Here is a 15478-nt window from a genome sequence, read left to right as displayed (position 1 = left end):
TGGTTGATGTAAGATTTCTCATCGACTGGGGATGCTCCTGCATCCGACAACCCAGGTAGAAAAATATGTTCCATGAGAGGTCACTCATGAACATCTAAATGGATTCAAAATAAATATTTGATGCTCATTTATCATCCAAATATCTTCTTTATCTACCAACCTCTTCTTTGGCTCCTCTGGTGCCTCAACCGACTTCTCTAACCTTTGACTCCCTTTGTTTTTATTTCTTTGGTTTAGATCTGCACATTCTCCCTATGTACTGCCTTCTTTCTTTTGAAACTTGGGATTTCTCTACCACAAGACTTCATTTGATTTGTCACCATGAGCTCTCTATCGACTGGTTCCAATAGTCCATCAGACTCATCCATCAGATCCTTCTACAAACTTGTGTCAATGTCTAGTATAACCTTTGCAAATGGTCTTATCATATTTTTCTTCAAATCCTCTAGTGTAACTTCTACAACTGATTCTATCAATACTTCTGGTATAGCCCCTATCATCAGTATCTTAGTAGTGCAACTTTTCTCAAGACTCGGATTATTCACCTCCTTCTCTTTCTCCTTCAAATAAATCAATGTGAACTTCTACCCATCCTTTTCAATAGTCACCAGGCTTCTTCTATAGTCATAAATAGATCCTCTATCATACTACCAAGGTTTTTCCACCCAGACATGACAAACGTTCATTGACAAAATATCACATTAAACATCATCTCTAAAAGGCCCAATATTGAAACTCGCCCAACACTGCTCCTTTACCTCTATCTTTTGATCTTCTTGTAACCAACTTATCTCATAAATACAAGGATGCTCAAGCCTCTTCAACCCAAGATTCTCAACCATCTCCTCAGATACTAAATTATCAGTACTTCCACTATCTGCATTGACCTTGCAACACTTACTAGCTGATTTACATACTGTCCGGAAAAGAATCTTCCTCTGAGTAGATCTGGTATCCTTTCTTCTAGACATAAGGGATTCACCTTGCTCCGGTGCATAGTCAGACCTGGTACCATTCAGTTCTTCACTTGCCACACAAATTCTTGTCATTCCTTGCTTACATTCATAGGATCTATGTTTGGTTCCTCTACCGGTACTATTGCTACCCTTTCTTGGTGTCTTATGTTCCGGTTCTTTACTGCACTTATGTTTTCACTCTTCTTCAACCGGTTTCTTCATACTATCACTCATCTTGAATTTCTCCTTTCCCTTATTTAGCTGTCTTCTTCTCAGCTTCTCCTTAGCCTTCAAAGCATGCTGGTAAGCTTCTTCAACTATTGAAATCTTCAACATACTCATCTCATCTTGAATATTAAAAGTAAGCCCATTGATGTACCATGACACCTTTTCTCTGTCCATCTCTCTATGTCTAGATCTGATTACCACCTTGTAGAATTCCTCATTATATTCCTTCATAGTCATGTTTTTCTATTTTAGGTTCTATAACTTCTTGAACTACTCCAGTTCATAGTCTCCCATTATGAACTTGACCTTCAACCTTGAAACCATCTGTCTCCACTGGGTGATCTTCAAATCACCATTATCCACTCAGTCTTTCTACAACTCTTTCCACCACAAGGAAACATGCCCTTTCAGCTTAGTTTGTGCCAACCAAACTCTCTACGGATACTTGACATCCTCAAACTCAAAGTGGTCCTCCAAATATCCAATCCAATAGATCAAATCCTCCAGGTTCACTATTCCAGAAAATTTAGAAACCTAAAATTTATGCATTTTACTTCCTTGCACCACTGCTCTTAGGAATATTTCCTCTCTCTCATCTTTCTCTCCTTCAAATTCCTCAAGATCTTCACGGGCTTCCTCATACTCATTCTCAAAGTCAAGGTTTCTTCGCAAACTAGCAAAAGTATTTCAAATTTCATTCCTCACTTCATTCTTGAAGTCTTCTATCATTTGTTCTACCCTTCGGGGGTTCATTCTCCTCAGTGGCATCTCTCCTTCCATTCCGGTGAACTATCTCAACTCGGCGATCTATTGAATACATAGGTACCCTGTCTCCAATTGGCAATTTTTCCACCTGAAGGAAAGCCTCAATGTTCACAAATTATTCTTCCACCTGCCAGTCCATAACCAAATCTGATACCAATTGATGCAACCATAACCAATAAAAACCCTCAAAAGAGTCAATCAACTTATGCAACAAGAGAGACACAATGAAAGAAAGAAAAAATAACAAATTCACATAAATAGATCAGATTACAACCTTAGAACTTTCATCAATCATCCGACAATCTTCATAATATCATCAAAGAACATCTGGTAGTTAACTAGTTACATGTAGGCTTCAAGCCAGATACAGTCCAACCAGAACTTTAAGAATCAACCAGATGAAAACATGTGAATCTCAATCCTTATTCTCAGTTCTACTTCTTCTTCCACCCCAGATGACTACATAACATTATATTTATACCAACTAGAACATATCTAGGTCAGCCTCAAAGGATTACATTCACCAATGTAGGGAAATAAAATGTGTAACTAGGTTGGCCCTAAGATTTAAGAAATCTTTCTAGAAAATAACAAGAAAGTGATGCGGTTCAACAGGAAGGTCGGCCACACACCAAAGAACATCAAGCAAGACCCAAGATGGATCTAGATGCCAATAATTGTATCGGTAATGAAGCAAAACCAACCGGAAAGCACAAAAACTTATCTATTAGTCCCATGACTAACCTTATGTCGAAACTTATCTAGAATCTCCTACTATAATCCTCCATGTAAGAAGCTCGTCGAGAGAGAAAATTCAAGTTAGACAAAAGGGAGTGAACCAATTTGGAACCTCAAGATTATAAAAATCCTATCCTAAATGAGCACAATAGTATTGAAAAAAAATTAAAGATTTCAGTTCATTAACCTTTTGTTCAAAGGTGTTTAGATAAACATCAAGATATTTTCTGAAATTGATAGCCTCATTAATTCTGGTAACCCCCATAAGAGTAGTATCATCCACAAATTGAATATGGGAAGAGGAAGGAATATCATGTCCCTAATTCAAACCTTGAACCCAACCTTGTCTAACTTGATGTTTTAATAATCTTCCCAAACCTTCAGCCATGAAAATGAAAAGGTACAGAGAGGGGATCCCCTTGCCAAAGACCTCTTGAAGCACCAAATAAATCAATTGGCTCACTATTAATGAGTAATGCAAAGGAAGAGGAAATGATACATCTCATCACATAGCTAATCCAGTCAATCCCAAAGCCAAAGATAGTGAGAAATTTATGCAAAAAAGTCCGGTTGTAGTAATATTACAAGTTCATAATTGGGATGGAGAGCGGTCGGGTCCAAAAATCAAATTTTATGAGTGGGAGTTATGCTTCTGTGCCAAGACAGCTTGTTGCAGAAGATTCTGAGAGTCCTACGGAAGGGGGGAATTCAGGTTGTAAGGATCCCAATGCTCCCTTGGATTCGGGGGACCCAGGGGGAGGACCTAGACCACGTGAAGAGCAGATAGTAGACGATAGCGGGAAAGGTTAGGTTCAAATTTCAAAATCAGTAGGTGGCAATTCGGAAGGGGCTCTAGGAAAACAAGCGACTAGTGGTTCAGAGAACACGGTGGAAGATAAAAAATCTTCTGGAAGGGACCTCGAGAACCCGATGATCCCAGAGGATCTTAAGGGGGGACCCAGTTTGAATGGACATCTTGGCAAGTGGTCCTCTCTGTTTGGGGTCAAACCCAAAGGTAATTCCTCATTGCCCCCGGTCCAAAATATCTTGAATGTATCTCAGGGAAAGTTTTCCATCTCTATTCTAGACCAAATCATAGACCATAATATTGCTAGAATGGAAAATACTCTGATTGGTAATTTTTTTGGGACTAGACCGAATATAGAGATTGTTCATGGATTTGTTAAAAGAAAGTGGAACTTGAAAGGTCAGGTAGATGTGGTTGAAATGAACAAAGGTTGTCTCTCCTTCTCTTTCTTTTGTGAGGAGGATAGAAAAAAATTCTCTGTAGTGGATCCTAGGCAATAGGAAAACATATCATGTACGTCCAGAAGTGGTACCCCAATGCGGGAAGAGGAAAAAAAATTCTAGTTCAAGTTCCAGTCTGGATTAAACTCCCTGGGCTCCCAATGGAATACTGGGAGGAAGATGTGCTTGCAGCTATATCTAATACCTTCGGGGAGCTTATTTCTATTGATCAGGTCATGGCATCCAGAAGGAGGCTTATTTATGCCAGGATTTGTGTAGGAGTTGGACCTGAAACAAACATGCCAGAGGAGATAGAGATAGAATCTAAAATTGGAAAGTGGAGGTAGAATATTGTCTATGAATCAATCCCCTTTGCCTGCTTTCATTGTAAAAAAGTAGGACACTGGGCTAAAAAATCCCCAAACAATGAGGTCAAATCTCATCCCCAAGGTAAGGTATGGAAAAAAGTAGATAGCTCTTTGAAAGCTTCAGATTCTAATAATCTAGATCAGGAAAAAGAGTCTCAGGTTGGAAGGATAGAGGAAGAACTCATCAGTGAAATGGGAAATGAATCAAAGAAAGTAGATAGTGATAAAACAAATCATCAGGAGATGAAGCAGAATGACAAGTATTCAGGGCATGGAGAAAGAAAATCTAAAGATAACAAACAGAAAGAGGAATCAGAAGAGGATAAGACAGAGTTAGTCTCAAATAAGTATGAGAGAAATGGAGATAAAAAATGTAAAGGCAACAAAGAGGAAGGAGATAATTTTAACTTAGTATATAATTCTCTTGAATTAGATAAAGAAACAGACTGGATTTAGGATGCCCAACCTGATAACATTTTGGATCAAGGGTTGTCGGAGGTCTCATTAGCCTCTCCTGTAAAGGTAAAGCTGACCTTTCCGGAGGAAAAAGAACCAAAATGGGGAGATGAGGAAGACATCAAAAAGGCACTAGGGAAGAATGAATCAAAGAAGGATGAAGAAGAAGTAGCAGAGGAAAAAAGAAAGAACCAGCAAAAAAAAAAGAATAACAATAACATCAATAATAGTACATTGACTAGAAATGCCAGAAGCAGGCTTGGTGATGTGGAGGCACAACATACTTCTCCAGGAAGACATTCAAATGCAAAAAAGAGGTCAATGGAAACAAGCAAGAATATTGCAGATGGGACTCAAAGAACCATCTTTGAGGCAGGTGTTTCTAAAAAAATATGAAGATCATATCTTGGAATATTCGAGGACTGAGCAGTCCCCACAAACATGATTTAGTTTTAAGTATGATTAGAGACAAAAACCCTGATATTTTTTTGATTCAAGAAACCAAGATGGTAAAAGATAAAGTAGAGAGCTTGAAAATGTTCAAAAATGGAGGAGTTAGTGGAGGGAGTTCTGAAGGTGCCTCAAGTGGTATTGTTACTTTCTGGAACAAAAATAATGTTGAAGGAGAGATGCTGATTCAGGACAACAACTTGGCCTGTATCAGATTTAAGCATCTTAAAAACTGCAATTTATGGGTCTTAACTAATTTGTATGCTCCTAACACTAAGACCGACATAAGTGATTTGTGGAGAAAAATTACTTTGTTAAGAAGCAGGTTTGCTGATGATAGTTGGGTCATTATGGGAGACTTCAATACTCCTTTGAAGGAAAATGAGAAAAACAGAGGGAGTCAAGCTAATTTGGACAGTAGATTGGACTTGATGAACTTTATTAACAATAATTCTATCCATGACCTAGAGCTGCAAGGAGTTAAATTCACTTGAACTAATAGAAGGAGTGGTGATGACTTAATTCAGGTTAGACTTGATAGAGCTCTTTTATCCCTAGATTGGTTTAACCTTCATGTTTGTTCTTTATCATCTCACATAAGGGCAAGATCAGCTCATTACCCAATTACCTTTATGGTGGAGGCAAAGAATAGTAGGAGACATTTTCCTTATAGATTTGAAAGAATGTGGACTAAACACCCAGATATGGAAAGCAAGATTAAGGATTGGTGGCGGGTCAATATTGAAGGGAATGTCATGTACAGAGTGGTTAAAAAGTTGAAGATTGTAAAAGGTAATGTTAAGAAGTGGAATAACGAGTGCTTTGGGAACATCTTCACCTCGAAATCCACAATCCTCTCAGAGCTAAAGGATATTTAGGATGAGATACAAAATAATGGTTACACTAGTACTTCAAGAGATGTTGAAGATGTTATTCTCATGAGATATCATGACATAATAGCCAAAGAAGAGACCTACTAGAAACAAAGATCAAGAAATGTTTGGTTGAAGGAAGGGGACATGAATACTAAATACTTCCACATGTCCACCCTAAGACATAACACCATTAACAAAATATCTCAGATTAAAGTGAATGGCAGAAGTGTTGAAGAAGTGGAACCCATGATTAGGGAAGCTATGGTTTTTTCTCCAACCTACTTGCCAAGGACTAGAATTTGGACATCCAAGCCCAAAAGAATCTTCTGGAATGCATTCCTACAATCTTAGGGGATGATCAGAATTCTCACCTGATTGCTATCCCATCCCATGATGAGATTCTGAAAGTTGTCAACTCCTTTGAAGGCAACAAGGCTCCAGGCCCGGATGGCTTTCCCATGTTCTTTTTTCAAATGTATTGGCATATTATTGGAGATGATGTGTCCAAAGCTATGAAAGAGTTTTTTGGTGCTAAAAGAATTTTGAAAGAGGTAAATGGCACTTTTATTGGTCTTATCCCCAAAAATATGGGGGTTGATTCTATGGATCTCTTTAGACCTATAAGTCTATACAATTCTCTTTATAAGATAATCTCCAAGGTTCTAACCTCTAGAATCCTGAAGTTGCTTCCCTCTATCATATCTCCTCAAAAAAGTGGTTTTGTCCCTGGTAGACAAATTCTTGACTCAATCATCTCTGTTCATGAAAATATTCATTCTTTGTCTAACTCTAAAAAAGAAGGCTTCTTTCTGAAGCTTGACCTATCTAAAGCCTATGACAGAGTGGATTGGGATTTTATGATGGATGTGCTCTCTACTTTTGGCTTCTTCTCTAAAAGTATTAATCTTATCAGACAATTAGTTTCATTGGCTTCTTTCTCTGTTTTAATGAATGGATCTCCTTCCCCTTCCTTTAAAGCCTCTAGAGGACTCAGCTAGGTAGATCCTCTCTCCTCGGTTATATTTATTATTATGGAAGAGTGTCTGGGGAGATGTATTCGGAAGCTGGTTGAGAAAGGGGAGTTTTGTGGTCTGAATCCTTCATCAGTGGATCAAGTTTGTTCCCATCAGCAGTTTGTTGATGATTCTATAATAATGGGGAAAGCTATAGTGCAGGACTCTAGAAGATTAAAGAATGCTCTAGATAGTTATGGTTCAGCTACTGGACAACTTATTAATTGGTCTAAAAGTGTTGTTCATTTTATCAACACCCCAGAGAGGAGGATTAAAATAAGTAATATCCTAGGTTGTCAATTAGGGAGTCTTCCTGCTTCCTACTTGGGGCTTCTCTTATGCCATGATCCACCTGACACTTTTTGGGGAGCCTTGGTGGATAAATTCCACAAGAAGCTAACTGGCTAGAAGGATGCTCTTCTTAGCCAAGTTGGTAAGGTCCAATTGCTGAAAGCTACTCTTCAAAGTATCCCTCTTTATGCCATTAGTCTCTTTAGAATTCCTGCTAAGTATGCAGAGGCTATTGAAAAGATCTAGAGAACTTTTTTATGGACAAGGGTGGAGGAGAAGAAGAGAATGAATTTGATTTCCTATGATAAGGTTTGCAAGCCTATAAAAAAGGGAGGACTGGGTCTAAGAAGAATTAGAGAAATAAATGAGTACCTTATGGAAAAGCAGATTTGGAGAGGGTATAAAAATAAGGGAGAGTGGAAACTGATATGGGAAAACAAGTATAAAAGACAATGTTCAACTCTTCAAAGCTTCCTCAAATCAGAAAATATTCCAATTGGATCAAACATTTGGAAAAATGTCTCTAGAACAAGGGACTTAATTGCTAGAGGTGCAAAATGGAAAATGGGGAAAGGGAATCTTATACAATTTTGAGATGATTCATGGCTATTGGAGTCCCCTTTGATTGAAATCTTGAGTGGAGCATATTTCAAAACCAGTGCAAGGAAATATTTGGATCTATGGTGGGTGATTACTGGGAAGATGGATAGTGGAAGGATTTATCTCAAGTGGATCAGTCCTTGGGAAGCTTGAACAAAGTTATGAACTCTATGGTAATGGTTGAAGAGGAAGACTAGTTAATTTGGAAACTCACATCAAGTGGTACTTTCATAGTGGCTTCTCTTTATTATCATCAGTACTCTAACATGGAAATCCCATGCTGGGCTAAGGCCTGGGTGAAAGGCCTCACCCCTAAGATTAACATTTTCTTCTGGATAGCCCTTCAAGATAAAATTCTAACAATTGAGAATATCAGAAAGAGAGGTACGAGTATGCCTAGTGTCTATACTCTATGTAAGAAGAATGAGGAGGCCATCAATCATATACTCTTTCATTGCCCTTTCTCTACTAATGTTTGGAGAAGATGTCTGGATCACTTCAAAATCAGCCGGGGTTTCCCAGAGTCGATTCAAGAGGTTTCAACTCTTGGCATCATCCTTCAAGGAATAAGTCTACTACTCTATTATGGAAACTTTCCTTACCTCATATGTATTGGGGTATATAGAAAGAGAGAAATGAAAAAGTTTTCAGAGAGAAGGTTTCTAAGGCTAAAATTATGTTTGAGAAAATTAAAAGAAATATAGTGGAAAACATGAATATCATAGGAGACAATGATAATCCTCAAGAAAAGGATGATCAATTTATCTACAACAAGTGGAGATGAAAGGGTCAAGAGAACTTTCAGATCAGTCCTAGAGAGGGTTTGATATGGGTAAGCCCACCCAACGGGTGGATGAAAATTAACTTTGACGGTGCTTCAAAGGGTAATTCGGGTGTTGCAGGATGTGGAGTGGTCCTTAGGGATGAATGGGGAACTTGCAAAATGATAAAAATCATCTCCATAGGAAATCAAACAAACCATGTAGCTGAAGCTATGGTGGCTTACCATGAGATGATCCTTGCTAAGGAAGCCAAATGCACCAGAGTCTGGTGTGAAGGAGATTCATTGAACATAATCAACTGTTTAAATATGAAATTCCCGCCCTCTTGGTCAATTAGTAATGCTATTAAAGCAACTAAGAAAATTAGTGAGGAATTTGAAATGTGTGTTTTTACACTTGTATAGGGAAACCAATTCCTGCATTGATTGGGCTGCCAACCTAGTGTGCCAATCGGAAGACATCATTACTAGTTATGGCAAGAGTGAGATCATAAGTGAAATGAAATCCCTTCTTAATTTGGACCGCATCCAGGCTAGGAAAAGTGGTACTTGTAATTATAGTTTCTAATGCCTCTTCCACTTTTATTGATGCAGGGTTATTACAGAGGTAAGGAGCATTTATATAGGTGTCTTATCATAATTTCCTAGCATGGATTCTGGGCATTTTTACAGTGCATTCACAGAAACTAGAGAAGAGGTTTAGAAGCCGAGAGAAGGAATTTTAAGGAAAGTGCAAAGAAAATGGGAGGTAACAAGAAAAGATTTGAACCCACCTCTTGCTCAGACTGGAGAAAGAACATCAAAGTGTGGGATATCCTTCAGCAGGGGGTTTGAATGTGTTCATGGAGAGGTTAAGTGGGAAAAACCCCACAATTACCAACTATTTCATCAAGAACTGGAAAACGGCAAAATCCTAGTTGGGTCCTAGATGATGAATGTTGATGAGGAGGTCATTGCTGAGGCCACGGGGATGATTACTAAGGGAATGAAATTTTATAGGGACCGCAGCATATCAGATAAAGCAATGGATAAGTTCCTAGTCACAGATGAGGAGAGGAGAAAGATGGTGAAAATCGACAATTCCTACCATTCCCCAAAGAGGATTTGTAGGCCATGGAGGTTTGTATTATTTGCTTCTATTGCCTACATTACTTTGGATGGTAGGTTTACTAGAGCCTATGGCCATCACTTTGTCCTACTCAACCATTTCCGCCATGGGGAAAAGGTGAGCTTTCCTTATTACCTAGCCTTCTCTATGGACCACACTATCAAGGAGGTTCAGAAAGATACCAAAGGAGACCATTCCCTCCACCAAGGGCTTATGGTTCTGGTTTATAAAATGCTAAAGGGGAAATGCATTGAAAAGCCTATTAAAGGCAAAAATACAAGAGATCAAACTACGGAGAGTGAAGCCAGCGGATTCAACTTTGATTCAGAGACTGAGGGAGACTCGGAAGAGACTAGTAAAAAAGGGAGGAATAAGGCTAAGAGGAAAAGGATTGTTGTGGACATGGACATTTTAGAGTCTAAAACTAAATCCTTTGAGAAAAAAATTATAAAAAATAAGAAAGGGAAAGCAATTGGAAAGAAGAATCAGAGGAAGAACACTAAAAGGGAAAATATTAAAGACATTAGCCATGTTGTGATAGATTCTGAGGAGGAAGTTGAGGAGATCAAGAAGGATGAGGGTCGGGATAAAGATGGGGAGGAAAATCTAGAAATGGGTAACATTGAGGGTTTGAACACCACAAGTCTGTGAAAGGAGGATAAAGGGGATAAAAGTGGTATCAATGATTATGATACCATAAAAGCTTTCTGTGAAACCATCGGAATCATGGTGAAGGATACTAATAGCTTGAAGACTGATATGATGGCTATTACAAGGGTAACGATTGGTGATAAACCCCTGGTGGAACATGTCAAGGAATTGGTTGCTATACTTAACAGTGCGGAAGAAATTGAATGTATGGTGGGTAAAATCATAGCTATGGAAAAAAAGGTCAAAGAGATGGAAGATAACAAGGAGATTAAAGGACTGGAAACTGCAATGAATAATTTGGGTAGCAGAATTGACAAAATGGAACTCAATGTCAAGAAGATTGTCGAACAAATTTTTTAGATCCTCAAAGCTTCGGTGGATAACATGACTATCATGATCAATATATTTGATAACAATGCTGAGAAGGATGATGACAAGGATCAACCAGACAAGAAGGGTCATGAAAAGAGGACTAGAGCCAATACAAGGATCAAGGGCGACATCAAAGGTCGTGAGCTGGAGGAATTAAAGACCTCGATAGACAACATGAAACTAATGGTTGTCCAGGCCGAGGATATCATGAAAAATATTTATCTCTCTGTGTCTGCAGGTGTTCTAGGTCCTGTCTTTTTGCTGTCATTGTGTTGTCCTTAAGCTGTCTGTTTCTAGTTTTTTATGTTATGTATGTTGATCCCCTTTTTGTTCGAGTGGGATCTTTCTGTATTTTGAAGTGATCGGGCACTTTTCTTTCATGCTCTTCTGATCTCCTGGCTTGTACAAGGTTCATTTACCTTTCAAATACCTTCTTTTACTTAATCAAAACTCTATCATAAGCTTTGTCCATGTCCAATTTTTAAACATATCCTTCTCCTTAGAAACTGTCATAGAGTGCACAACTTTTGTTGCTATAGTTACCCCATCTAGAATTTTCCTTCCAGTAACCTAACCCCCTATTGAATTTGGTTGATCATTATTTTTTCTAGGATATGTTATTGTCATTTATGTCAACATATTCTTGTGATTGATTCTGGTGAGTTTGGGAAGATCTTTTGATTTGGTTTTGTAGTTTGGTTTTTTTGTCGATCACTGTTTTGTTGAATCCTCTATTTCCTCCAGTATATTTATGTATGATCATATCTTGTGCTGAGGTTTTGTGATATTGTTTGGGATGATCTTGTGTATCTTCATTTCAGATGGTTCATAATTTGGTGCCCCACAAATTATCTTTGTTCATGACAGTTGTTGATTGGTTGTTTTCTTGAGCTTCTAGATGTTAATCGATGAAGATTTGATAAGTGGTGTTGGTGCAGCTATTTGTGATGATTATAACATGATTGCTCGTGTTTCCTATTCATGTCCTATCTGATTTGGTGATTCACATTGATCATTGTGCAAGTTTTTGGTGGTTTTCAGTATTTATTTTTCGTGTTATGTGGTTATTTTGGTGGTGTAGCATGTTGAGGATGATCTTGGTGTGATTTTCGGTGGATGTGATCATTTGGAAATTTGAATTAGGTCCATGCTATGTAATATAAATCATAATATTGGTCTGGTGGTTGATCTTTGTATTGTGTAATGCATTTTTTGTAAATTGAGGGTTGAGGGTTTATAAGTCTACCTTGTTATCAAGGTTGAAGATTTGTATATATAGGTGAGATACTTATGTAATTTGGGTGTTGGTATCATGTCTGCATTACCAGAGAGAGGTGAATGTGAGAGCAATAAATTTATGATTTAGTGAAGTGTTGAGGTAAGATCGGTGTTGCAGAGCAAACAACTGTGCTTAACCGGAACTGTCATCAGGCATTTGTAGATGCTATCACTGCAGTTCATTTTTTTTTTATTGTAGTCCCAATCATATTGTAAGTCAATGAGACTTCCTTGAGGGTTGTAGCCTTCCAGGAAAATCTATTTTGAGCAATGAGATCTAGGAAGTGTGCATGAATGCATGTGCATTCCCCATAGTAATATTTTCATATACTACTATAGAGTATCATCTTACTGTGGGTAGGTTCCCACTGTGGTTTTTCCCTTAACCGGGTTTTCCACATCAAAAAGCTTGTCGTTGTGTGTTGTGTTATTAATTTGCTTATTTGTTCATTGTTGTAGTTTATCAGTTATTATTTTGGAGTTTAACTTTCAAATCCGGTGAAGACTAATTCACCCCCCCTTCTCATTCTTCTTCTTGATTGTTGCTAACACCCCCTTTCTCTTCCGAGATTAATTTATTTAGCCATGTCTTGAGCCTTTCTTTAATTAGCTTTATGATAATTATATAAACCCCATTACACAAAGCTATCAGTCTAAAATAATCAAGAGTATTTTCTCCTTCCTTCTTAGGAATAAGCATCAGAAATGCAACATTTAGATCTTTGATAATCTATTTGTTCTTGAAAGACTCCTGCACAACCTCAAAGAGATCTGGCTTAATTATCTCCCATAATTCTTGATAAGATTTTATGAGGGAACCATTCGGCCCCGGAGCTTTACCCTTCTTCATGCCAGAAACAACCTCCTCAAATTTAATTAATGATATAGAGCTCATGAGATCCTCAATCATCTCACCAGAAACAAGGGGAGGAATGCAATCTAGCATAATCCATTCTTCCTCTTTACAAAAATTAGAATCCTCAAAAAATAAATTCTCAAAGAATCTAGTGGCCTCCTAAGTAATCTCTCTATCAAAGGATAGCAGAATCCCCTCAGAGGAAATAATAGAAGTCATTTTAACTCCAATGCCTTTTCTCCTTCACTAAGTTATGAAAATATTTTGTGTTTCTATCACCTTCCTACGACCAATCCACATGAGCCTTTTTCTTCGAATAGATCTCCTCTTGGAGCTCCAATTCCTCCAATTCTTTCACTAGTGTCTCCTCCTCCCTAATAAAATAATTAGATAAACCTTGATCCCTAATTTGACAAGAAATAAAATCAACCCAAGACTAAGCATTCATTTTTACTAGGAAGATATTACCAAAACTCATCCTATTCCATGTTTTCATCTTATAATTAATAAATTGCAATTGGTTGACAAAAGGAATGCATTGCAATACCGTAAGTAGGCTTCCCCCCACTCCACTAGTCAATCATGAGTTTATGAAGAGAAGGCTCTCAAAGCCACATGAACTGGAACATGAAAGAGGGATTCTTCAACACTCAAAACGTATTAGCAGAGAATTTGATTAGACAATAGTCCAAAATATTTGAACTAGTAATCCAGCTATCCTCCACCGAATAGCAAGAAACCAAGAACCTGTCTAGTCTCTTAGCTATTGCCTTAATTCTACTTCTTTTTTTATTTTGAGTGAACAAACAATTGGTGGGCTTAACATCCACCAGCCTCAAAAACTTAATATTACTCTTGAAAAGCCTTGTAGGAGGATGTATTGTGGGATTTGCCCCCTTTTTTCTTCCAAACATGAGATTACATTAAAACCCCTTGCCAAAATCCAAGGAAATACAAGAGCTAAAGAGTGAACCAATCCTATATGTAACCAAAGAAGAGATTTCTCCATGAGATCAATTTGGGCATAAACATTTATAAATAGAATACTCTCATCAAATTCAGAGAATGTGGCCACCAAGGAGATAGAATACTTACTAGTAATCCACTAGCAAGGGATTATATCTTACATAGAACCTACAAGAAATCCATGTCCACAGAACAACCTAGAGCCATAATGCACTGACAATTACTTTGAGGATAAAAATTTTATGCCTTATTGAGCATACCATCCACCAACAACTTAGTTTCCCAAATAATGACCACATCTAGAGAATGAGAAACAATAAAATCTAGAATAGCCTTTTGTTTGGGGATGTTATTCATCCCCCTTACATTCCATGAGAGGAAAATTATTTTTGTGATGGAGAAAAGTAGGAATGAATGGTCTTCATAGGCCCAGACTCAACCAATGTCTCACCCACCAACTTCACCTTTTCTTGGTCCTTCTTCCTATTGGCATATGATGAACCAGTATGATAATATGATAATATTGTATGTTGTCATTAATGTCAATAAGTACAAGTCAACCAGTATGAAGATTAGAAGAATTTGTTATTAATGATCAAGTTGGAGAACTAGTATGAAGAGATGTAGTGAAACGGTGTCAGGGTTTCACTAAGTGTGACTATCGGATGGTAGTCTAAGCTTTAGGGTTTCGGTTTGGTAATCTAGCTTATGCGATGCAACCGATGGTCTTCTGTGATGAGTTAGCTAGGAAATAAGGATGAGATCAAAATGCCACATCATTTTTGTGCACGTGAAGGATTTCCTTCAGGATCTTGCATGGGAAGATCGACTGTATTAAATGTCTACCTCGAGAATGAACATTCTTCTTAGCAGTATGAGAAGAAAGTGTGATGGGTTACTGATTTCTATGTGCAGTGAAAGAATGGACGATGCAGAATGACTTGTGATTTGTTTGAGATTGTTTCATTCTATGAAAAGTGTTTGGACGGTTAGGATTGGACCGCTTGTAATTGTAAACCTAAGATGCTTGGGGTTTAGGGTTTGTGTTACCAACCTAATTCTTGTCTATAACGTCGATGAGTTTTGATATTTTTGTTGTTGGCAAAAGTTGTGTATGTTTCCGAGTGATGAGATACTTGCCAGACCAGCGAGTGAAAACTTCAGAGTGTGATTGCAGAGTAGAGGAACTAAAAAGGATCTACCTTAGCATATAGTGTTGTTATCAGATCAGAGTTTTACCTATTGTCTTCTAACTATTTCAACAGAGGGAAAATCCCTTTGCCAAGTAGCTTTAACAGGCTTACTGAAAATCCTCTAACCAAGTGACTCAAGTTCATTGAGTTCTTTAAATCCTCTAGCAAGGTAACCTTTAACTGGGTTTCAACCTTTAACAAGGTGATCTTTAACAGGATCGGTTCCTAGAAGAACCTTATTGTAAAGTCTTTAACAAGACTAGGCTCCTAACAGAGTGAGCTTCA

General features: G+C 37.9%; 1 protein-coding gene across 1 annotated transcript; it reads left to right on the top strand.

The window, feature by feature from the left end:
* The first annotated feature begins 4495 nt into the window (after positions 1-4495).
* LOC131859142 (uncharacterized) lies at positions 4496-10528 on the top strand. The gene is made up of 3 exons (XM_059212697.1): positions 4496-4635; positions 9364-9376; positions 10136-10528. The coding sequence occupies exons 1-3, from the start codon at positions 4496-4498 to the stop codon at positions 10526-10528; spliced, it is 546 nt and encodes a 181-aa protein (XP_059068680.1).
* Positions 10529-15478: the final 4950 nt, after the last annotated feature.

The sequence above is a fragment of the Cryptomeria japonica genome, chromosome 10, assembly GCF_030272615.1.
Source record: "Cryptomeria japonica chromosome 10, Sugi_1.0, whole genome shotgun sequence".
Classification (NCBI taxonomy): Eukaryota; Viridiplantae; Streptophyta; class Pinopsida; order Cupressales; family Cupressaceae; genus Cryptomeria; species Cryptomeria japonica.
This window is presented reverse-complemented; position numbering and strand designations above follow the sequence as displayed.

Coding starts and splice junctions, on each gene's coding strand:
- LOC131859142 (XM_059212697.1), top strand. CDS start 4,496: ATGGGAAATGAATCAAAGAAAGTAGATAGTGATAAAACAAATCATCAG.